Source organism: Peromyscus maniculatus, chromosome 1 (assembly GCF_049852395.1).
Source record: "Peromyscus maniculatus bairdii isolate BWxNUB_F1_BW_parent chromosome 1, HU_Pman_BW_mat_3.1, whole genome shotgun sequence".
In the NCBI taxonomy this organism is placed as follows: Eukaryota; Metazoa; Chordata; class Mammalia; order Rodentia; family Cricetidae; genus Peromyscus; species Peromyscus maniculatus.
Window position 1 is genome coordinate 160,409,700 of NC_134852.1, and position 18,465 is coordinate 160,428,164.

General features: G+C 39.1%; 2 protein-coding genes and 1 long non-coding RNA gene across 5 annotated transcripts in view; 1 reads left to right on the forward strand and 2 right to left on the reverse strand.

Annotated features, from left to right (window-relative positions):
* The window catches only part of LOC102917762 (solute carrier family 22 member 19-like), a 39,694-nt gene extending 22,975 nt beyond the window's left edge, over positions 1 to 16,719 (reverse strand). Inside the window, exons 1-7 of one of the 2 annotated variants that reach the window (XM_006980758.4) lie at positions 16,122 to 16,719; positions 9,086 to 9,189; positions 8,585 to 8,739; positions 8,315 to 8,483; positions 7,440 to 7,563; positions 3,528 to 3,643; positions 2,289 to 2,503 (exon numbers count right to left, since the gene is read on the reverse strand). In XM_006980758.4, the coding sequence (XP_006980820.2) occupies positions 2,289 to 2,503; positions 3,528 to 3,643; positions 7,440 to 7,563; positions 8,315 to 8,483; positions 8,585 to 8,739; positions 9,086 to 9,189; positions 16,122 to 16,523 (1,285 nt within the window). In that variant the 5' untranslated portion in view covers positions 16,524 to 16,719. The remainder of the gene's footprint in view (positions 1 to 2,288; positions 2,504 to 3,527; positions 3,644 to 7,439; positions 7,564 to 8,314; positions 8,484 to 8,584; positions 8,740 to 9,085; positions 9,190 to 16,121) is intronic. The other variant, XM_076558726.1, reaches the window with a different exon arrangement.
* LOC143270070 (uncharacterized) lies at positions 10,141 to 15,557 on the reverse strand. Its single transcript, XR_013046964.1, has 2 exons — positions 12,772 to 15,557; positions 10,141 to 10,641 (listed from the first exon to the last, which is right to left on the reverse strand). It is a non-coding gene; the product is annotated as an uncharacterized LOC143270070 (long non-coding RNA).
* LOC143270069 (chromobox protein homolog 3-like) lies at positions 10,678 to 12,737 on the forward strand. Of its 2 annotated transcripts, XM_076558735.1 has the most exons (2): positions 10,678 to 11,205; positions 11,279 to 11,569. In XM_076558735.1, exons 1-2 carry the CDS (start codon positions 11,040 to 11,042, stop codon positions 11,416 to 11,418), a joined length of 306 nt encoding a protein of 101 aa, XP_076414850.1. In that variant the 5' UTR covers positions 10,678 to 11,039; the 3' UTR covers positions 11,419 to 11,569. The 2 variants fall into 2 exon arrangements, with proteins under 2 accessions (XP_076414850.1, XP_076414845.1); XM_076558730.1 differs by having other exon boundaries at positions 10,916 to 12,737.
* Positions 16,720 to 18,465: the final 1,746 nt, after the last annotated feature.

Below are 18,465 nucleotides of genomic sequence, written 5' to 3' on the forward strand. Positions count from 1 at the left end.
CTCTGTGTGTTTACTTGGCTATGGGACTGGCAGGTGAGAGAGATTTGTCCTGACTGTGGGCCAGGCAGGACCAGGAAAACTTCAGGTACAAATGGTGCCCAATGTGGGGCAAGACTTTCCACCTAAAACCTGAGAAAGCTTAAAAAAAAAAAAGATTCTAAAACAGAGCTGAGCAGGGCGGTGGTGGCGCATGCCTTTAATCCCAGCACTTGGGAGGCAGAGCCAGGCGGATCTCTGTGAGTTCGAGGCCAGCCTGGGCTACCAAGTGAGTCCCAGGAAAGGCACAAAGCTACACAGAGAAACCCTGTCTCAAAAAACCAAAACCAACTAACCAAACAAACAAAAAACAGAGATGAAATAGCTTCCTAGTTGTCTCTTTCAAGTTAGCCACAGCCTGCATGCTTGAGCTACTATATGGTGGTGGCTGGCAGTGTCTCCCTCTTCAGCCTTCTACCTCCCAGAATTCTCCTCTCTCTTTGTCTTGCCTATACTTCCTGCCTGGCTACCGGCCAATCAGCATTTTATTTATTAACCAATCAGAGCAACACATTCACAGCATCCCTAGCACTTCCCCTTTACTTTTTTCAAAGGGAAGGTTTTAACTTTAACATAGTAAAATTACATATAACAAAACAATTATCAAGCAAGAATTACAGTTACAATATCTAGTCTATTTATAATATCTATAAGGATGGGCATTGAAGACACTCTATATGGAGTTTATCTTCTTCTTGGCAAAAATAGCCATTTGGGTAAGAAACTGTTCTTGCCTGGACTGCTTCAAAAAACGTTACATTTATTGGACACGCAGGATCCATAGGAAGGTGACCACTGAACTTTGCTTGGCAAAATGGTCCTTCAGGTTCCTGCCTTGCAGAGGAAACTGCCAGGCATTCTACAGGACACAGAGAGAAGTGACTGAGAGACTCTATCCCTGTAGGCTGAAGACAGATGCCCCAACTTTACAAAGGAACATTAGGTGACTATCCAGGCTGTCAGCTGTCTCTGTCTACCCTGCAAGACTCCCAAAAGTTGCTTACATCCTTCTCCCATTTCTCAGGTAATATATCCTTCTGAGGTCTTTGATGTAGTTGAAGACTAGATAGTTATAATTTCCTTAGTTATGATAAAAGATAAGTTAGATATAAAACCTTAGACTCACAAATATAGGATAGATAGGATACAAATAGACTAGATATTATAAATAGACTAGATATTGTAACTGTAATTCTTGCTTGTTAATTGTTTTGTTATATGTAATTTTACTATGTTAAAGTTAAAACATTCCCTTTTGAAAAAAAGAAAAGGGGAAGTGCTGGGGTTGCTGTGAATGTGTTACTCTTATTGATTGATAAATAAAATGCTGATTGGCCAGTAGCTAGGCAGGAAGTATAGTGTAGGTGGGACAAGCAGAGAGGAGAATTCTGGGAGGTAGAAGGCTGAGTCAGGAGATGCTGCCAGCTGCTGCCATGAGGAGCAGAATGTAAAGTACCAGTAAGCCATGAGCCACGTGGCAAGGTATAGATGTATAGAAATGGGTTAATTTAAGATATAAGAACTAGAAAACAAGAAGCCTGAGCCACACAGCCATGTAATTTATAAATAATATAAGAATATGTGTGTTTATTTGGGTCTGAGCAGCTGTGGGATTGGTAGGTTAGAGAGATTTTTTTGTTTTGTTTTTTGAGACAGGGTTTCTCTGTGTAGCTTTGCGCCTTTCCTGGAACTCACTCTGTAGACCAGGCTGGCCTCGAACTCACAGAGATCCGCCTGGCTCTGCCTCCCGAGTGCTGGGATTAAAGGAGTGTGCCACCACTGCCCGGCAGGTTAGAGAGATTTGTCCTGACTGTGGGCCAGGCAGGACCAAGAGATAACCCCACCTACATACATGACTGCTATGAAAATGTCATTGAGAACAAATGAGGGAAGGGTAGATACTTCAGAGGGATTGGAGAGAGGACAATGAAACAGAAAATGATGTAATTACATTTTAACTAAAAATGTAATTGAACAATGAGTAAATGATCTATTACTGGCCTGTAGAAACTTGGGAATAAATGGCTCCAATGTTCCAGATACTTCTTGAATGTACTAGACTTTCACATATTTAAACCAAACTTACTGATTTTGGCTTTTCTCCCAGTGTCTGAATGGCCGAAAGTTTCCTAAATGTCTGCTTACAGAAAAATCTCTGGATGTATTTTTTTTTCTGATAAGTAGGACCTGAAAAACACTGATGAAAAGTACTGGATATTTTTCCCCCCTCTCACCATCAAGGCGTTATTCACCTTCAGGAACAAACACTGTAGCCAGGATGGTGATTCCAAACAGGAAACAGAAGAATAGTTGACTTATTCTACGGCCAGTGTGGTTCAGTAAAAACACTGCAACAATACAGGCTGGGATGGATACTGAACTATAGAGACATTGCATTAGGAAGACATTACTTTTCAGGTGTTGGAGATGGATGCTGAAGCCAAGTATAGATATTGCTGCTGAAAATCTGTAAGAAACAAAGAGGAGAGTCCCATCATACTACTTTGAGTTGACGTCCAAAGCCAAGAATATGATTATCCCAAGAAGATGGTTTTAGCTGTTAAAGTATGATGGCCTATCTGTATTTTGACCTATTTGTATTTGCTTGAGTGAAAATGTAATAATCATCATAAAATCATTCTTTCCTGACATGTTATTACTGTTGGAATTTTAAGGAGAGGCAGAGTATTTGTGGAATGCATGATAGAGCCAATCAGCTTTTTAGAGTTTTTTCTTTAACTTGATCTTAGTGAAGGTTATAACATTTTTTAAATTTAAATAATATTTTCTTAATTTTTTGACAAATACATACAATGTATGTTGATGATATTCTTCCCTAATTCTTCCTCACAATTTCTTCCTAGTCCACTTTTACATCCTGACCACTCCCAGCTTCATGCCTTCTTTTCATTAAAAACAGATATATTTTAATATAACATATTATGATTAAATTCCCCCCCAAACTCCTCCCAGTTCTTCCTCACTTTCCCTTCCATGAAGGTCCACACCATTTCTGTCTCTTTTTATAAAGCACACAGGCATCTAAGGAATCATAATAAACTAAGGTGAGTGGTTTCTTTCCCTAGTGAGACTCCATTGGAGAAAACTAATTTTTCATTTGCAAGTGGACTTGGTCCTTCAATGGGCTTTTCCCAAGTGAGGATATTATCACTGTACATTTGTATATATTATTGAAAAGTATATACTTGTGTAATTTACAAATTAGAAAATTTATTTCCATTGAAATGGAGATTGACAAATGGCAAATGCAGAGAAGTCTGGAACATGATTGGAGATTCATCATGAGTCTGCATTGACAACCCTACCAGGGTGCTGTAAAAACATACCCCTCACTCTATAATTAGTTCTGTGTTTCTATATGCTAAACTTCTAGAATACCACCAGATACAGAAATCCCTCATTTTTTCTTCAACTCTGAGTTGGGAAAATTCATCTCTCTGTTGTTTTAAGAGTCACTGTATGAAGCCTACCTCAAAAGGCACAGGAGAAACACACGCTTTCGCAAGTTGGGGGTGTGGAATAAGTCACTCAGAGAAGTTTTTGTTTGTGTTGCCTCCAGCTCTTCCCTCATGGTGGTTCTCACAACCTTCAGCAAGAACATCAAGAACTGTTTAGTTTTCACAAAATGATGAGCATTTTGGAGCATACTGGGCACTCACAGAATACCAGGTCAGAATCTACTATGTATTGTTGTTTTTACTCTTTCCTTGGGAGGCCTGCCACCCAGCTCCCAAATAAATTCCACACGGAGGCTTATTCTTAATTATCAATGCCTGGCCTTAGCTTGGCTTAGTTTCTAGCCAGCTTTCTTTAACTTAAAATAACCTGAGTACATTTTACCTCTGGGCTTTTCTTTTTCTCTAAATTCCATAAATGTTACTCTGTTGCTTGCTCTGTAGTTGGGTGTCTGGCCCCTGGAGTCCTCCTCTGGCTGCTCGATCTTCCATCTGTCCTCCCAGTTTTCTTCTTCTATGTATACTCGCTGCTTGCCAGCCCTGCCTAGCCTTTCTCCTGCCTTGCTATTGGCCATTTTTTTTTTATTAAACCACCAGGTGTTTTACACAGGCATGGTTACACAGCTTCACAGAGTGAAACAAATGCAATATAAACAGAAGTAACACACTTTAAAATATTCTACTGCAACTACTGCTGTCTAGTGAAAACACAGACATCAAGAGACTTATGGCAAGCATAATAAAATGTTAAGAAGTGAGAGCCAAGGAGTTAAAGGAAATGTTTGTTATTTCTAGAGAGGACTGTTGAAACAGTAGGTGGCTACAGAATGTTGACAACAAGTGAAGAGTTATTTATATTCTGGTCCAAATCTTCAGTCACATCATAATGAATTTGAATGATATAGCAACTTAGCATGGTTCTCTGATTTGTGCATTTGTGTGTGTGTGTGTGTGTGTGTGTTCCTGTGTGTGTGTGTGTGTGTGTGTGTGCATGCATGCGTGCATGTCTGCCTGTTTTCTTTGATTTATTTCTTTTTGTCTCATTCTTCTTTAATGAGCACCCCATGTTTAGTCATTCTCCCATTGATGGAAAAATAGACTCAGAAAAATGAATTCCTCTCAAGGTCTTTATGGCCATTTTGGAATCCTGATATTTGAAAGAATACATTGAACGAATATTGAGATGCTGGGTCTCTGTCTGGTTGTATGTTCAGAGGCTGAGGAGCTCTTAGGAGTTAAAGCTTACCTCATGGGGGGGCTTTGATGTGATGAGCGTTTGCCACAAAGTTCTGTCTCAGTATTGTCATGCCTGTTCACTATGATTAACTGAATGTTGTGAATCCATGAACCCAAATTCTTTTTATTCCATTTTTTTGTTTCTGTCATGAGTCATGGTCACATCGATCTTGGTCACAGCAAAGCAAATGTAGCCAACAAAATAATATGGTGCCATATGTGCAGTTGTTATTCTTAAAAATCTGACCATGGTGTAGACCATGTGTTGTGGTTTGGTGGTGGATTTGGGAGAGTTTTCAGAGGCAGGGTAGAGAGAATGTTTCTTTGGAAGTTCACTATACTGAAATGCTGATACAAATCTTAACAGTGAAGCCCTTCTCCATGAGGTTTCAAATGGGAAAGGGCACATCATTGAGAATTTGGGAGGAGAACATTCAACTATCCCCTTTGAAGAACAACAAAAACAACAAATTCTAGCAGATTTCTGACTGTATTCTGAAAATGTGAGTGAGGCTGAAGTCAAAGCAGTGCACTAATTTATTTACAGAGGAAATTTAAGACTGCACAGCATTTGGACATGACATGGTGAAGAAGAGGGGGTCATGAATGCCTATGCTGAGCTAGGTTTCTGTTTATATACTCTGAGACACAAGTTCAGGGCTGGTCTTCTGTCCTTTAGGGTGGATGTTCTCTCCTCAGTTAACATGATCAGGATAATCCCACACAGGCATGGCTAGAGGTGAACTAAACTAAGTCATCCCTCACAGATGTGCCTGGAGGTTTTCTCCTATATCTTGTTGAGCTGACAATCACAATTCACCATCACAGCTCTACTTTTTGTCAACTTCACATCAGAACACATTACCTTTGACCCATAACTTTCCAACTCTTATCTCCATGTTCTGATAGGAATTAATCTATGGAGAAATACAAATCATTTAAAAGTCCAAAGTCCAAGGTTTATCTGAGACTCAAGGGAGTTTCTTTTTTTCTCAGTGCCCTGTGAAATACTTCTTTATTTTGAAAATCAATAAAATATGTCAACAATGCTTTTCCCTTCATAATCCAAACTTTTATATAATAAACTAGTTGATTTACTTCTAGTATTCATGGGAACAGAATAAATGTTCCTATTTCAAAAGAGAAGTGTGGGGATATAAGAACAAATGACTGTACCTGTGCAGGACTGAACCTCAGAAATGAAAACATTTAATATTGAAGGTCCATGTCTGGCATTTGGGGCTCATAATGGAATCTTCTAAGCACTAAAAAAATTAAGTAGTCTTTAAATATATTTGTTTATGTCCATAGGTTAGTGCTCCTGTCAGCCTTAATAAAGATTTTGCATTTAGTGTGTAGCAGTCATTGAAGACTCACAATTGTCAAAGTAGGTGACTATTCAGTATTTATCTCCAAAGGAAATGTCTCCATCTCTCTTTTCCAGGTTACAGAAACATCATGGAAAAGGGGGAGGAAAGGTCTAGAAGAAGTGGTTGAAAATGTGTGGTTCTATCTTACAGACATGCATTGGACTATGAACTTTCATCAACTGTGGTTACCTGCATAAGACTTGTTAAAGTTATGCCAGTCAATATACAATCTGTGGGGGTAGATGGTATATTTTTGTTAAAATGGCAGAAGAGAGGCCTTGGTGGTTTTGAGCCAAGGTGCCCCATGGCAGGTGAGGGAGACATACCATGCAGACATGGCCAGCAGTGGCCAAAGGGGCATGGTGGAAAGTCATTTGCACCATGCAGACATAGTGCCCACATGGAATGTTTTACAGGGGGAAAGGGAAAAGGGAAGAGATGGAAAGAGAGGAAAAGAGAGATATTGAAAGAGAGAAAAAGAAAGGGAGTGAGAGGGAGGGAGGAAGAGAGAGAGGAGAGAGACAGAGACAGAGACAGCAATAGAGAGGTGTGTGTGCCTTTTTGAGCAAGGGATATATATATATATATATATATATATATATATATATATATATATATATATATATATATATATAAAGCGGGAGAGGTTTTCTCTTAAAGAGGACTTTACATAAGATGATGTTGTCAGGATGCTGGCCAGGTCTCCAATAGGCATGTCTGAATGCTAACATTATTGAGAGAAGAGCTCATGAGCCCCATCTCAGTTTCACAACCTGTATGTAGTTAGTCATTGTTAGTGCACAGGGGCTCATTAAGCCATACTCCCTCCTGAGGATATATTGGCAGCTAATGTTTGCTGAGGGATAGATAGACATGTCTCCATTGTGTACCCACATTTAAGTTGCCCATGTTCTTGTAGGTAAATCCTCAACATGTTTCTGTAAGTGACCTAAATTAAACAAAATAGATCACAAAAAAGAAGACACAAAAAGAGAGACTAGGATACTATAAGGTAGAAATAGGACTAGTTAAGAAGTTTATGAGAATCATGAGGTTTGGTAATAATGAGGGGGTATAAATAAATCAATACATTATATGCATGTATAAAATTTCAGACTTAATGCACTATGTATAACATATATTCTAATAAAAAGTTTAAATGAAAGAAATCATCAATGAAGGATTTTGTTTTACAAAGTCCTCTATGAATGAAAGAACTATATTCAATGATTTAATGATGGCACATTGTTTCCTGGGCACTAACTCATACACATCAAGCTTGTGTTTCCTTTCTGTCATAACAAACTTGCATTATGCTCACCTCCATGGTTAGGGCATCTCCAGAATTCTTCACTCCATTCTTGCATGCAACTCTTCTAAGTTCTTGTAAGCCCTTCTGGGGTTTGTTGTTCACAATCAGCCACCTAGCTGACTCTGACATCCACCTACTCAAGAAGATATTGTTCATAAATTCTCAGGAAGTCAATTTCCATATTAAATTTATCCTTGAATAGTTGTGTTAAAATTGAATACCTACTGCTGGGTGGTGGTGGTGGCAGCAGCAGCAGTGGCACACACCTTTAATCCCAGCACTCGGGAGACAGAGGCAGGTGGTACTCTGTGAGTTTGAGGCCAGCCTGAGCTACCAAGTGAGTTCCAATGAAAGGCTCAAGCTACACAGAGAAACCTTGTCTCGAAAAACAAAAAACAAAACAAAAAATTTAATAACTATCAGTCATTCAGTTATAACAAAATGTATAATCTTATATCATGAGGTACATTGCCTAGGAAAACAGGAAATGATTCAGCCATGCAGTGCATCTAAACTCCTAGAATGAAGACTTGCAGTCACATTGTTCTGTCCCTGTTACTTGGACACAGGTTTTAATGGAGATCATAGAACTAGAATGTGAAGGATGTTTCTCCAGATAATTTCCAAATTTCTTGTTAGACTATAGGGAATATTTATTCACCATATATGTCTGTTCCCTAAATTAAGAACCCAAGAATAATTTTTCCCCTAATTATATCATCCAGAGGAGCAATGATACAATGAAACATTGTCTTCCAGACACAACAGGACTGACACATATATGAGCTCAAAGAGACAATGACCAGTGCATTTCTTATGTCCAGATTTAATGGACATGGTCATCTCAGGAGTGCAAAGCATAGAGGAGGAAAGAAAGCTCATACCTTGTGGGTATAAGGAAGAAAAATATTGGCACAGACATTACCAGCTGGAGGTGGTGCCAGTTTCGAAATGCAAATGCCAGGCCTGCCATTACTATGCTTCCAAAACTGGTAGCACATGACATCAAGATTGTCACCAAGGCTTTGAATTTAGGGCTTGTCCATTCTATCACTGAAAGGAAAGAAAAATGAATCTTGATTTCTGTTAAAGGTGGGAAGGACATCAACATCAAACAAAAGCTTGAACAATGCCCATCAAAAGCTCTGACTTACTGAGTAAAACACAATTCATGTATATGAGTGAGACACAAACCCCTTTCAGGAAGTGAAGTAAGCAGTAGATGAAGAAGGTGGGAGCCAAAGCTGCACAGGTCCCAGTGATGGCCATTGGAAGTAAAGCACATGTGAGGATTAACTTCCTCCCAAACCTGAGGAAAAGACAAAGACTCCTTCAGCGGACTAATGTAGCTGTTAAAAAGAAGAGACAGGAAGCACTTTATGTAATCCTTGTGGTTAATTTTTCCTAAGCCATGTTTTTCTTTGTCTCTTAATCTGTTATGACCTCTTCTATGTTTAATAGACTGTTAGCTCTGTGTCAACACAATACATAGACTTTTAAACACCAACTGAAATGTCTGTTTGTGTTTCGTGATCTCTAGTGTCAAAGGTACACCCAGAGGAACATAATCTGCAATGACTGTTTTCTAGAATGAATGAGTTGTAGATGATGAAAATACTCACATGTAGAGAGAACTGAAAAGCACAGACACTCACCTGTCTGATAAGTGGCCACCTAGGAAACCTCCTACCAAAATTCCAATCATGAGTATGAATTTAGCCACTGAACCCAGTACCTGAGATCCACACACCAGGTCCCACTAAAAGAGAAGGAAATCAGCATGACAACCTCTCAGTGTAATTTGCTCAAAATTATTCAACATGAGCTTCCAATTCCACTGAATCCATCTTCCTCTCCAGCTTCCCTTTTCATTATTACCTGATTTCTACCATCCAGTTATAGCTTTAATAAATCTGTCCCCAGTAGGTTTTCTGTAATTATATAGGTTATAGTAGTAACTTGTAACCTATGCTAAGAAGTTCTCAAATGTGGCCCTAGAATGCAATGATTCATGAGCCTATATTTTTTCAATCCAGGTCCTATTCATCAGTGCACAGCCTCTTCTATGACTTCTCTCAGAGTACCACACAGTTAGAGTCTGATCATTGTTTTTGTTGCTGTGGATATCGCTGTGTATAAATAAAACACTGATTGGCCAGTAGCCAGGCAGGAAGTATAGGTGGGACAAGAAGAGAGGAGAATTTTGGGAAGTGGAAGGCTGAGTCAGAGAGACGCTGCCAGCCGCCTCCATGAGAAGATGTTAAGATACCGGTAAGCCAGGAGACATGTGGCAACCTATAGATTAATAGAAATGGGTTAATTTAAGATATAAGAACAGCTAGCTAGAAGCCTGAGCCATTAGGCCAAACAATTTAAATAATATAAGAGTCTGTGTGTTGATTTTATAAGTGGGTTGCAGGACTGCCTGGGCTTGGTGGGAGCTGGAGAGAAACTCTCCAGCTCCAAATGGCACTCAACAGCTTGAGTTTCTACCTTAAACCTGAGAATATTTAATAAGCAATCCTAAATGGAGCCAAAACCAGGTTCCTGCTTCATGTCTCATATGGGCAGCTAACCGCAACATGCGGGTTTGAGTTATTATGGCGGGTTCCTGGTGTGTGTGTTTGATCGGCAGTATGTCGGGAATGAGGCATCCCCAAGCAGCACATTACATTGCTGCATGGTGGATTTAGTCTTTGCTAGTTAAAAAAAAAAAAAAAAAAAAAAAAAAAAGGTTTCTGGGCTATGTGCTGCTTTGATAGAACTGCTTCTAATAGTTGATGGTACACAAGGTTCCAGACCCAGAGCTGTTGGTAAACTGTACCACCGCCATGTTGGGAAGCTGAGGTGGGTGGAGCTACCAGCCATAGTGGTTGTTTTGGTCTTACAAAGGCTGCAGTTTAAAGCAATAGTTACACAATAAGGCAGATTCAGATGAAACAAGACTTTAAATGCTTTACAATGTGTGTAAAAATGTACATAAGCTTAAAAGAGACAAGAAAAAGTGATATATTCAGTTAAATAAAGAAATAGTTTTTAAAAATAAAGCTTTTAAAAAGACAATAAAGGTAGTATAAAAAATAATCCATGTAAAGATGAATATTACACAGAGACTCTGGATTGTGTTGTCTTTGGGATTTTTTTTAACTAAAGAGAGATATTTGATTGTAAAGGCAGTGGAGTTAAACCAATGTGTTTACTTTAAAGATACCTTGACTTCAGGCGCGGGTCGGGCGTGCGGCCTTCTCCACCCTGCGGCTCCCCCCCCCCCCTCCGCCAATCCTCATCCGGGTTCTCCCGGGCCACGCTAATCTTTGTACCTGCCGCCGCTAAGGGTCCCTCCCAGGAGGACCCGTGCGCTCCACCGCCCGAGGCCCTGGGCAGCCCGCGCCCCGGGAGAGGTGGTGCTTGCGGAACCCCCGCTGCTTAGCTCCCCCCACCCCCCAGCCCGCGGGCCCAGGGCGAGGAGGTGGGCGGAGCCCGGCTTTGGCGCGCGGCGCGCCCGACGCGGAGAGGCCCCGGCGGTGCGGCCTGCCTCCCCTACCCCCCAGGAGACCCCCGAGGCGCCACGCCGCGGACGTTCTTCAAGTCTTCGATTTTAAAAAAAAAATGGCCTCCAATAAAACTACATTGCAAAAAATGGGAAAGAAACAGAATGGAAAGAGTAAAAAAGTTGAAGAGGCAGAGCCTGAAGAATTTGTGGTAGAAAAAGTACTGGACCGGCGTGTAGTGAATGGGAAGGTGGAGTATTTCCTCAAGTGGAAAGGGTTCACAGATGCTGATAATACTTGGGAACCAGAAGAAAATTTAGATTGTCCAGAATTAATTGAAGCATTTCTTAATTCTCAAAAAGCTGGTAAAGAAAAAGATGGTACAAAAAGGAAATCTTTATCTGACAGTGAATCTGATGATAGCAAATCGAAGAAGAAAAGAGATGCTGCTGACAAACCAAGGGGTTTTGCCAGAGGTCTGGATCCTGAACGAATAATCGGTGCCACAGACAGCAGTGGCGAGTTAATGTTTCTCATGAAATGGAAGGCCTCAGATGAGGCAGACTTGGTGCTGGCAAAGGAGGCAAATATGAAGTGTCCTCAGATTGTCATCGCCTTTTATGAGGAGAGGCTGACTTGGCATTCTTGTCCAGAAGATGAGGCGCAATAATTGTTTGCATTTTTATATATATTTATATATATATAAAATCTGGATCTTTGGTTTTGAATTACTAGTGTGGAAAAAATAGCGTTCTAATGAAAATCGAGTTTGATATGCTGGTTTTGAAGTATTGACAGTAGTTGGGATATTTTCGGTTTTTGTTCTGCATCAAAAGGCACTGATTCCTTTGAGCAAATGAAAGCTTTCTGTAGTTGCTTCTTTAACAGTAGAATATTTGATACCACGTTGTATTTCCTCGGCTTTGAAGAACAGCTTTTCTTAAATGCTGAGGAGATTTTACAGTCATTACTCAATCAGAACTTATTTTTAACTGGGACACAGAAGGACCATTCTGGGTTTTTTGTTTGTATGCGTGTATATGCATAAAACACTTGCGTAACTGTTCTTCATTTTGTCTTGTTTTTTAATGCTCAAAAACTGTAGATGAAAACGTGTTGATAAGATTCCATCATTGTGAACATTTTCCTAAAACCATAACCTTTCAGATTAAGTAGATGATTCTGTAATTTATTGGATAGTTTTAAAGCAACCACATCAGAATTTATGTATTACCACATAAATACAGTAGTTTATTTACAAAAGTTTGTCCTTACACACTTCCCCTTCAGAAAATGGAATTAGACAAGTAGTAGTATGATTTAATAACAAGACTTAAGCTGGGTGTGGTGGTGCATGCCTTTAATCCCAGCATGAAGGCAGATGGACCTCTGATTTAGACTAGATCAGCCAGGGCTACACAGAGAATCCCTGTTTCTAAAAACCAAACAAAGACTTAAATGGGCGTGTAAAGGTTCCTCTAGTGAACCATACCTTTATAGAAAGTTGAAATCTACTAAAAGGTTATGATTTGTGGAATATCTGTTTGCTGTGGAAATGGGGTCATGGTTAGAGATGATGTTGGCAATTTCAGACCCGCTGACATAAATGAACAAAATTTGGTAATATAAGTTAATGACTTGCATGCTTTTTCTGTACCCTGACTCATTCCTTACTGGTAGGATCAATCTTTTCAGTATTTGGGTTCTGGTTCAATGAGCCAGAAAAGTAACTTTGTAGTATCAGAATGTCATCCAACTGTATATTTACTTTATTGTAAATAATGGTGAACAGTGGTCAATAAATAGTTTTATATTCCTTTAAAAAAAATAAAAAAAAAAAATAAAGATACCTTGACTTCAAAATTTGGATCTAAGGATATGTTGCTTTGGAAAGAAGGCTCTGCTTTTATTTCCACAGAAAGCCAGAGGCTATGTATTTGTTCCAGATTAAGATATATCAGGTTTGACCAGCCAAGACCCCCTGAAAGGTCTCCGATGACACCATGTCCCAGATGATCCAACATCCAGAATTGTTTCAAGGCAACTGGCTCAGACAATACACCCTCACTGACTGCTCCATAATCCTAAAATTTTCTTTGTGTTCCCATAAGATATAGTGCCCCCCTCCAGCAGGAAGTAGTAAGAGAAGCTATGCTCAAATTCCCAAATGTACCAAGCTGTGACTTTTAGTTTCTTGATACAAATTTAAAGTTAATTTTGTTATACTGTGTGCATATTTCTACTTTTGTTTAAGGTATTATGTTCATACATCTCATTTAAAATTATAATAGATAATTAAGAAATAGATTAATGATTAGTCATCTATGATAATCATACTTGTAACCATGTTAGTTAAGTCTTCTAGGTATACATAGATATATTTCAGATAGATAGGTAATCTTCAAATACTTCAAAGACCTACAGAATATGGCATTTAAAATATTTTAAATATTTAGACTTTTTGGACAGTGAGACATGTCTGCTCCTGGCAGCACCGATTTACTTCAGAGAGGAGGATGGGTATTGAAGACACTCTATATGGAGTTTATCTTCTTCTTGGCAAAAATAGCCATTTGGGTAAGAAAATGTTCTTTCCTGAACTGCTTGGTCAACTGGACATGCAGGACCCATAAGAAGGTAACCACTGAACTTTGCTTGCCAAAATGTTCCTTCAGGTTCCTGCTTCAGAGAGGAAACTGCCAGACATTCTACAGGACACTGAGAAAAATGATTGAGAGACTCTAGCCCTGTAGGCTGAAGACAGATGCCCCAATTTTACAAGAGAACTTTGGATGACTATCCAGGCTGTCAGCTGTCACTGTCTACCCTACAAGACTCCCGAAAGTTGCTTGCATTCTTCTCCCATTTCTCAGGTAGTATTATATCCTGAGGTCTTTGATGTAGTTGAAGACTAGAGATAGTTATAATTTTTCCTTAGTTATGATAAAAGATAAGTTAGATATGAAACATTAGACTCACAAATATAAGATAGATAGGATATCTTCTTTAATTTTGCCAATAGACTAGTTATTATAAATAGACTAGATATTATAACTGTAATTCTTGCTTGAAAATTGTTTTGTTATATGTAATTTTACTATGTGAAAGTTAAAACCTTCCTTTTTGAAAAAAAAAGAAAAGGGGAAGTGCTGCGGATATTGCTCTGTATAAATAAAACACTGATTGGCCAGTAGCCAGGCAGGAAGTATAGGCGGGACAAGGAGAGAGGAGAATTCTGGGAAGTGGAAGACTGAGTCAGAGAGACGCTGCCAGCCGCCTCCATGAGAAGATGTTAAGATACCGGTAAGCCACGAGCCACATGGCAACTTATAGATTAATAGAAATGGGTTAATTTAAGATATAAGAACAGCTAGCTAGAAGCCTGAGCCATTAGGCCAAACAGTTTAAATAATATAAGAGTCTGTGTGTTGATTTTATAAGTGGGTTGCAGGACTGCCTGGTTTGGTGGGAGCTGGAGATAAACTCTCCAGCTGCATTTTGTTTTACTTACTTACTTGTAAACTTTTGTCAATACAGAGGATGGAGCTCAGGGCAACTGCATGGGTGCAGTGTACTGGCAATCACCCACATTCTGGTCTATAAGGAAATGTGAACTACTGGGATTTTTTTTTTGCAGTGTTCAGTACTGAATCTTGGTCCTCACAAGTGCTGCAGATGCATTCTGTCATGGACCTACATATTTAGCCATCACTGTGGCTTTGTATAACTTTCTAGATGTTTTACATTTAAAATCAAATCTGAATAGTGCTTGCTTGTCACAACACTTGGGCACTTAAACTAATTAGACACACAAGAATTATGTTTTTTACATATATTTTGTGATTATTATTTATTTTATTCTTTGAAATTTCATGCATGTATACAAAACACTATGATAATATCCAACCTTTATATCCCCTACAACTACCTCCAAGATATCTGAATATATCCTTTTCCAAACCTCATGTCCTTTTTCTTTTTTCTATAGTCTACTATTTGCTTAATGTTACCCATATGTACACTGGCACATAGGTAACCTAGTACTGGCCATGCCCCTAAAGTAGAGTAATAGTCCCTCTCCTAGCAACCATCAACTCCTAATAGATCTTCAGCTAGGAGTGGGGTCTTCTGAGTTCTACTCTAATCTATGCTGGAATTTTGATTGGTATGATCTTGTGCTGTTCTTGTGCAATTATTCAATGTTTCTGTGAATCATGTCTAAGGATGTTTTCTATTCTTTCCAATTCTTTTTAACTGCTTGTAAAAATTTTAAACTAAAATATAATCATATAAGTTCCATCCTTCCCATTCTTTCCTCCAACACCCTCTCCAGCATCTCTCCGAAGGATGTCTATTATGGAAATTCACTGTTGAGTAAGCTAATTTCAAAATAAAATTTAAAATAAGGAATTTGAAAGGAAGTACAATATTTGGTTGGACAATGATGCTCCAAAAAGACCTGCGATGTTAAGCAGTAATCCCAGTGCCAGGCATACAGAATAATGTTATATGAGTTACTGGTCAGAGAGGTCCCACAGGTCTCCAAAACTACACAGGCTGTTACTATTACATATGGTTACATACAGTAACTAAATGTTAAGACCCTATTCCTGAAGACATCACACACATTTTTTTTTTTTTTTTTTTGCATAACATAGAGAACACTGTCAAACCAAACTGGACACTTTCTCCCTGTTGGCTACCTTTAATAGTTGCAGATGTTGCTATGCAGACTGTAGGTAGAAAAAGGATATCAACAGCCTTACCTAGCACTTTACCCTACACACTGTAATACCACCCTACAAGGCAGTGTGGTCACTGGTACAAAAGTGACATAACTTATATGAAAACAACCATTTCTGATTGGATTTGACCTTCTACAGAGGAAGAAAGTCATGCCTGAAAATGTAAAGTTGCTTAGAATCCCATGACTTAGAAGGAGATTGGTGCTGAGGAAGAAGCTACTGTTGTTATTTTACTAAATGGTTCTGTTGTCAAAATTCCTTCTAAGTATTACTTCTTGATATGAGCCCATTACTAGAACAAAAGGATCAGAAACATACATCTTTATTTATGTTTGAGTCATTAAAATTATTGAATAAGACTCTTGCATTTAACCAGGCAGTAAGTAAGTTCCAATAACACACACTATTTGTGATATTGCCGAATTGCAGAGGTTGATATTATAGAAGGCACTTACCTCAGTCACAGTGGTGGAGAGGAAGGTGCTTTGGTCGTATACCCAGCCATCCACACAGGGCTCTGTGTCTGGCTCTGTCACATTGGAGAAGGTTCCATTCAGATGAAGCAGATGCCACTGTGGTTGGACAAAGCGATGGCACTTGTCTGGCCTCAGGTTGGAGTCCAGTGGGATGGAGATCCTCAGGAGGTCATCTTGGCTCAGGGTTCCACTGTCACTGTCAGAGACAGTGTCATTGTCAATGATGTGGACCCAGCAGCGATGACCGGGGATGGCTGCAGTAAAGTTCTCCAAAATAGCATGAGGAGTCACCATGACATTGCAAATCAGAAGGAAAGCCATCTGAAGGATCTGGTATCTCCCCATACCTCCAGCTTGATTCAAGAGATCTTGAAAGGCCATTGACGCTGAATGACTGTCTCCAATGGGAAGCAGAAATGCTTACACCCAGGGGAGTATAAAATTGAAATAAAGTTCTGTTTCACAGAAACACACTAAATAGGGTTGTTCTTGAGCTCTTCTTAATATGCCCATCTTCACGTCACACCAGTCACAGAACTGTGATTTGTTGTGTTGGGAGGGACCTGTTTTCTACCAAGTAACCGAAAAATCCTGCTAATATTTTTTCTGCAATCTAGTCTGTTAAACATTTACTTTATTAGAAACCTTGACCACCCCCCCCATGGTCAACTCTGGAAAATGACCTGTAACTCCTTGAAGGTAAACCAGAGTTAATCTGTTCCATGGCATCCAGCCATTGGTGGATTATACAAATTTCCAGGAACTACAGTGGAGCATTTTTCATTTTCTGTTCCTTGGGAGTAATTTGCTTCATCTTGAATCTGTTTAACAGAGTTAATGAATAGAATCTGGAAGTAAATGCAAAAGAATTATGGTGCAATTCTCCACCTTTGCTATCTGACATGATTTAGAACAATTCATTCCCATGTTTACATATCCATAGTTGTGAGAGGCTGGACAAAGACAGGGCCTTAAAGTGCTCCAGTACAAAGTTCACATAGAAGTTTGATGATTCAGATAGTAAATGTGAGGATCACTTGTGTTCTAATACCAGAAATGCAGCAAGTGAAAGATAAGTGTTGGTGATCTTACAGTTCAGTGAGTAATAGAGAGGCACACAAGGAGGTATATTCTGCTATTATAAATTAATCTCTATGTGTATAATGTACACACTTACCTACCTACAGGCATACATACATACACATGTGAATGAAATTTCCTGGAAAGAAGCTGTTACTGCAATGGCTGTTCAGCTGATCTGAACTTTAATGATGTGGAGAGGAGGGACTGTTACAGGTGCAGAGCTGAATCACTCTGGGCCGTCTCTCACCCTCCTGATAACCATTGACTGCCCTCACTATTTGTGAGCAAATTACTTTGTGACCATTTAAAGTGTTTGGAATCTACAAACTGACCCTCATTTTCTAACAACCAAAAGGCAGATACTGCCATCTGATAGCACCCGAGGCCCATAGTTGAGATTTTCCCACATTTCTCTGACCAGCTTATCTGATGTAAAATGTCCTGATTCATGATTTTCTTCTTTCTGTGAGTATAAACTGCAGGAAACTGTTACCAGATAGGAACATGGGATTTGGCATAAGCAAACTCTATAGTCCTGAACTCTCGTCATTCGTATTTGGGTCCAGTGTGTTTCTTTGTCTGCTTTCAGAAGAGTGTTGTGTTTTCACATTGAAATATACATGAGCTTTAACACATACTATATACATTGACCTAACATTCTTTTCTCTTGATGTTACTTCTTTGGCATTCTTTATCCATTTTTCATTCTGATATCTTCTATGAGCCTGTTTTCTTTTTAATTTTTTCATATAATATATTTTGATTATTCTATTTCTTCATCTGCTTAAAACCTCCAAGATCTCGCTCACTTCCCAACCCACCCAACTTTATGATTTTTCTTTCTCATAAACAAAACAAATCAACCATACAAAAATCAAAAGTGAAAAAATTCCTGAATGGGGACTGGAGAGATGCTAAAGTTGTTAAGATCACTGGCTGTTCTTCCAATGCCCTGATTTGATTCCCTGCACCTACATGGTGGCTTATATCTGTCTAATGCTGTTCCAGGGGAGCCTGATGCTGTTTTATTTCCTTCATGGGAACCAGATGTACAAGTAGTACACAGTCATAATTCAGACAAACTGTACACATAAAATAAAAATCTTTAAAAAACCATTTGAAAATCAAAACAAAAAAATGCAATAGAACCAAAACAACAAGAAGAACATTAACAAAACACAAAGCAAAACAAAAGAAAATGAGACAAACCCTGTTCCTCAGCTTGATATGCCTTGCTTTG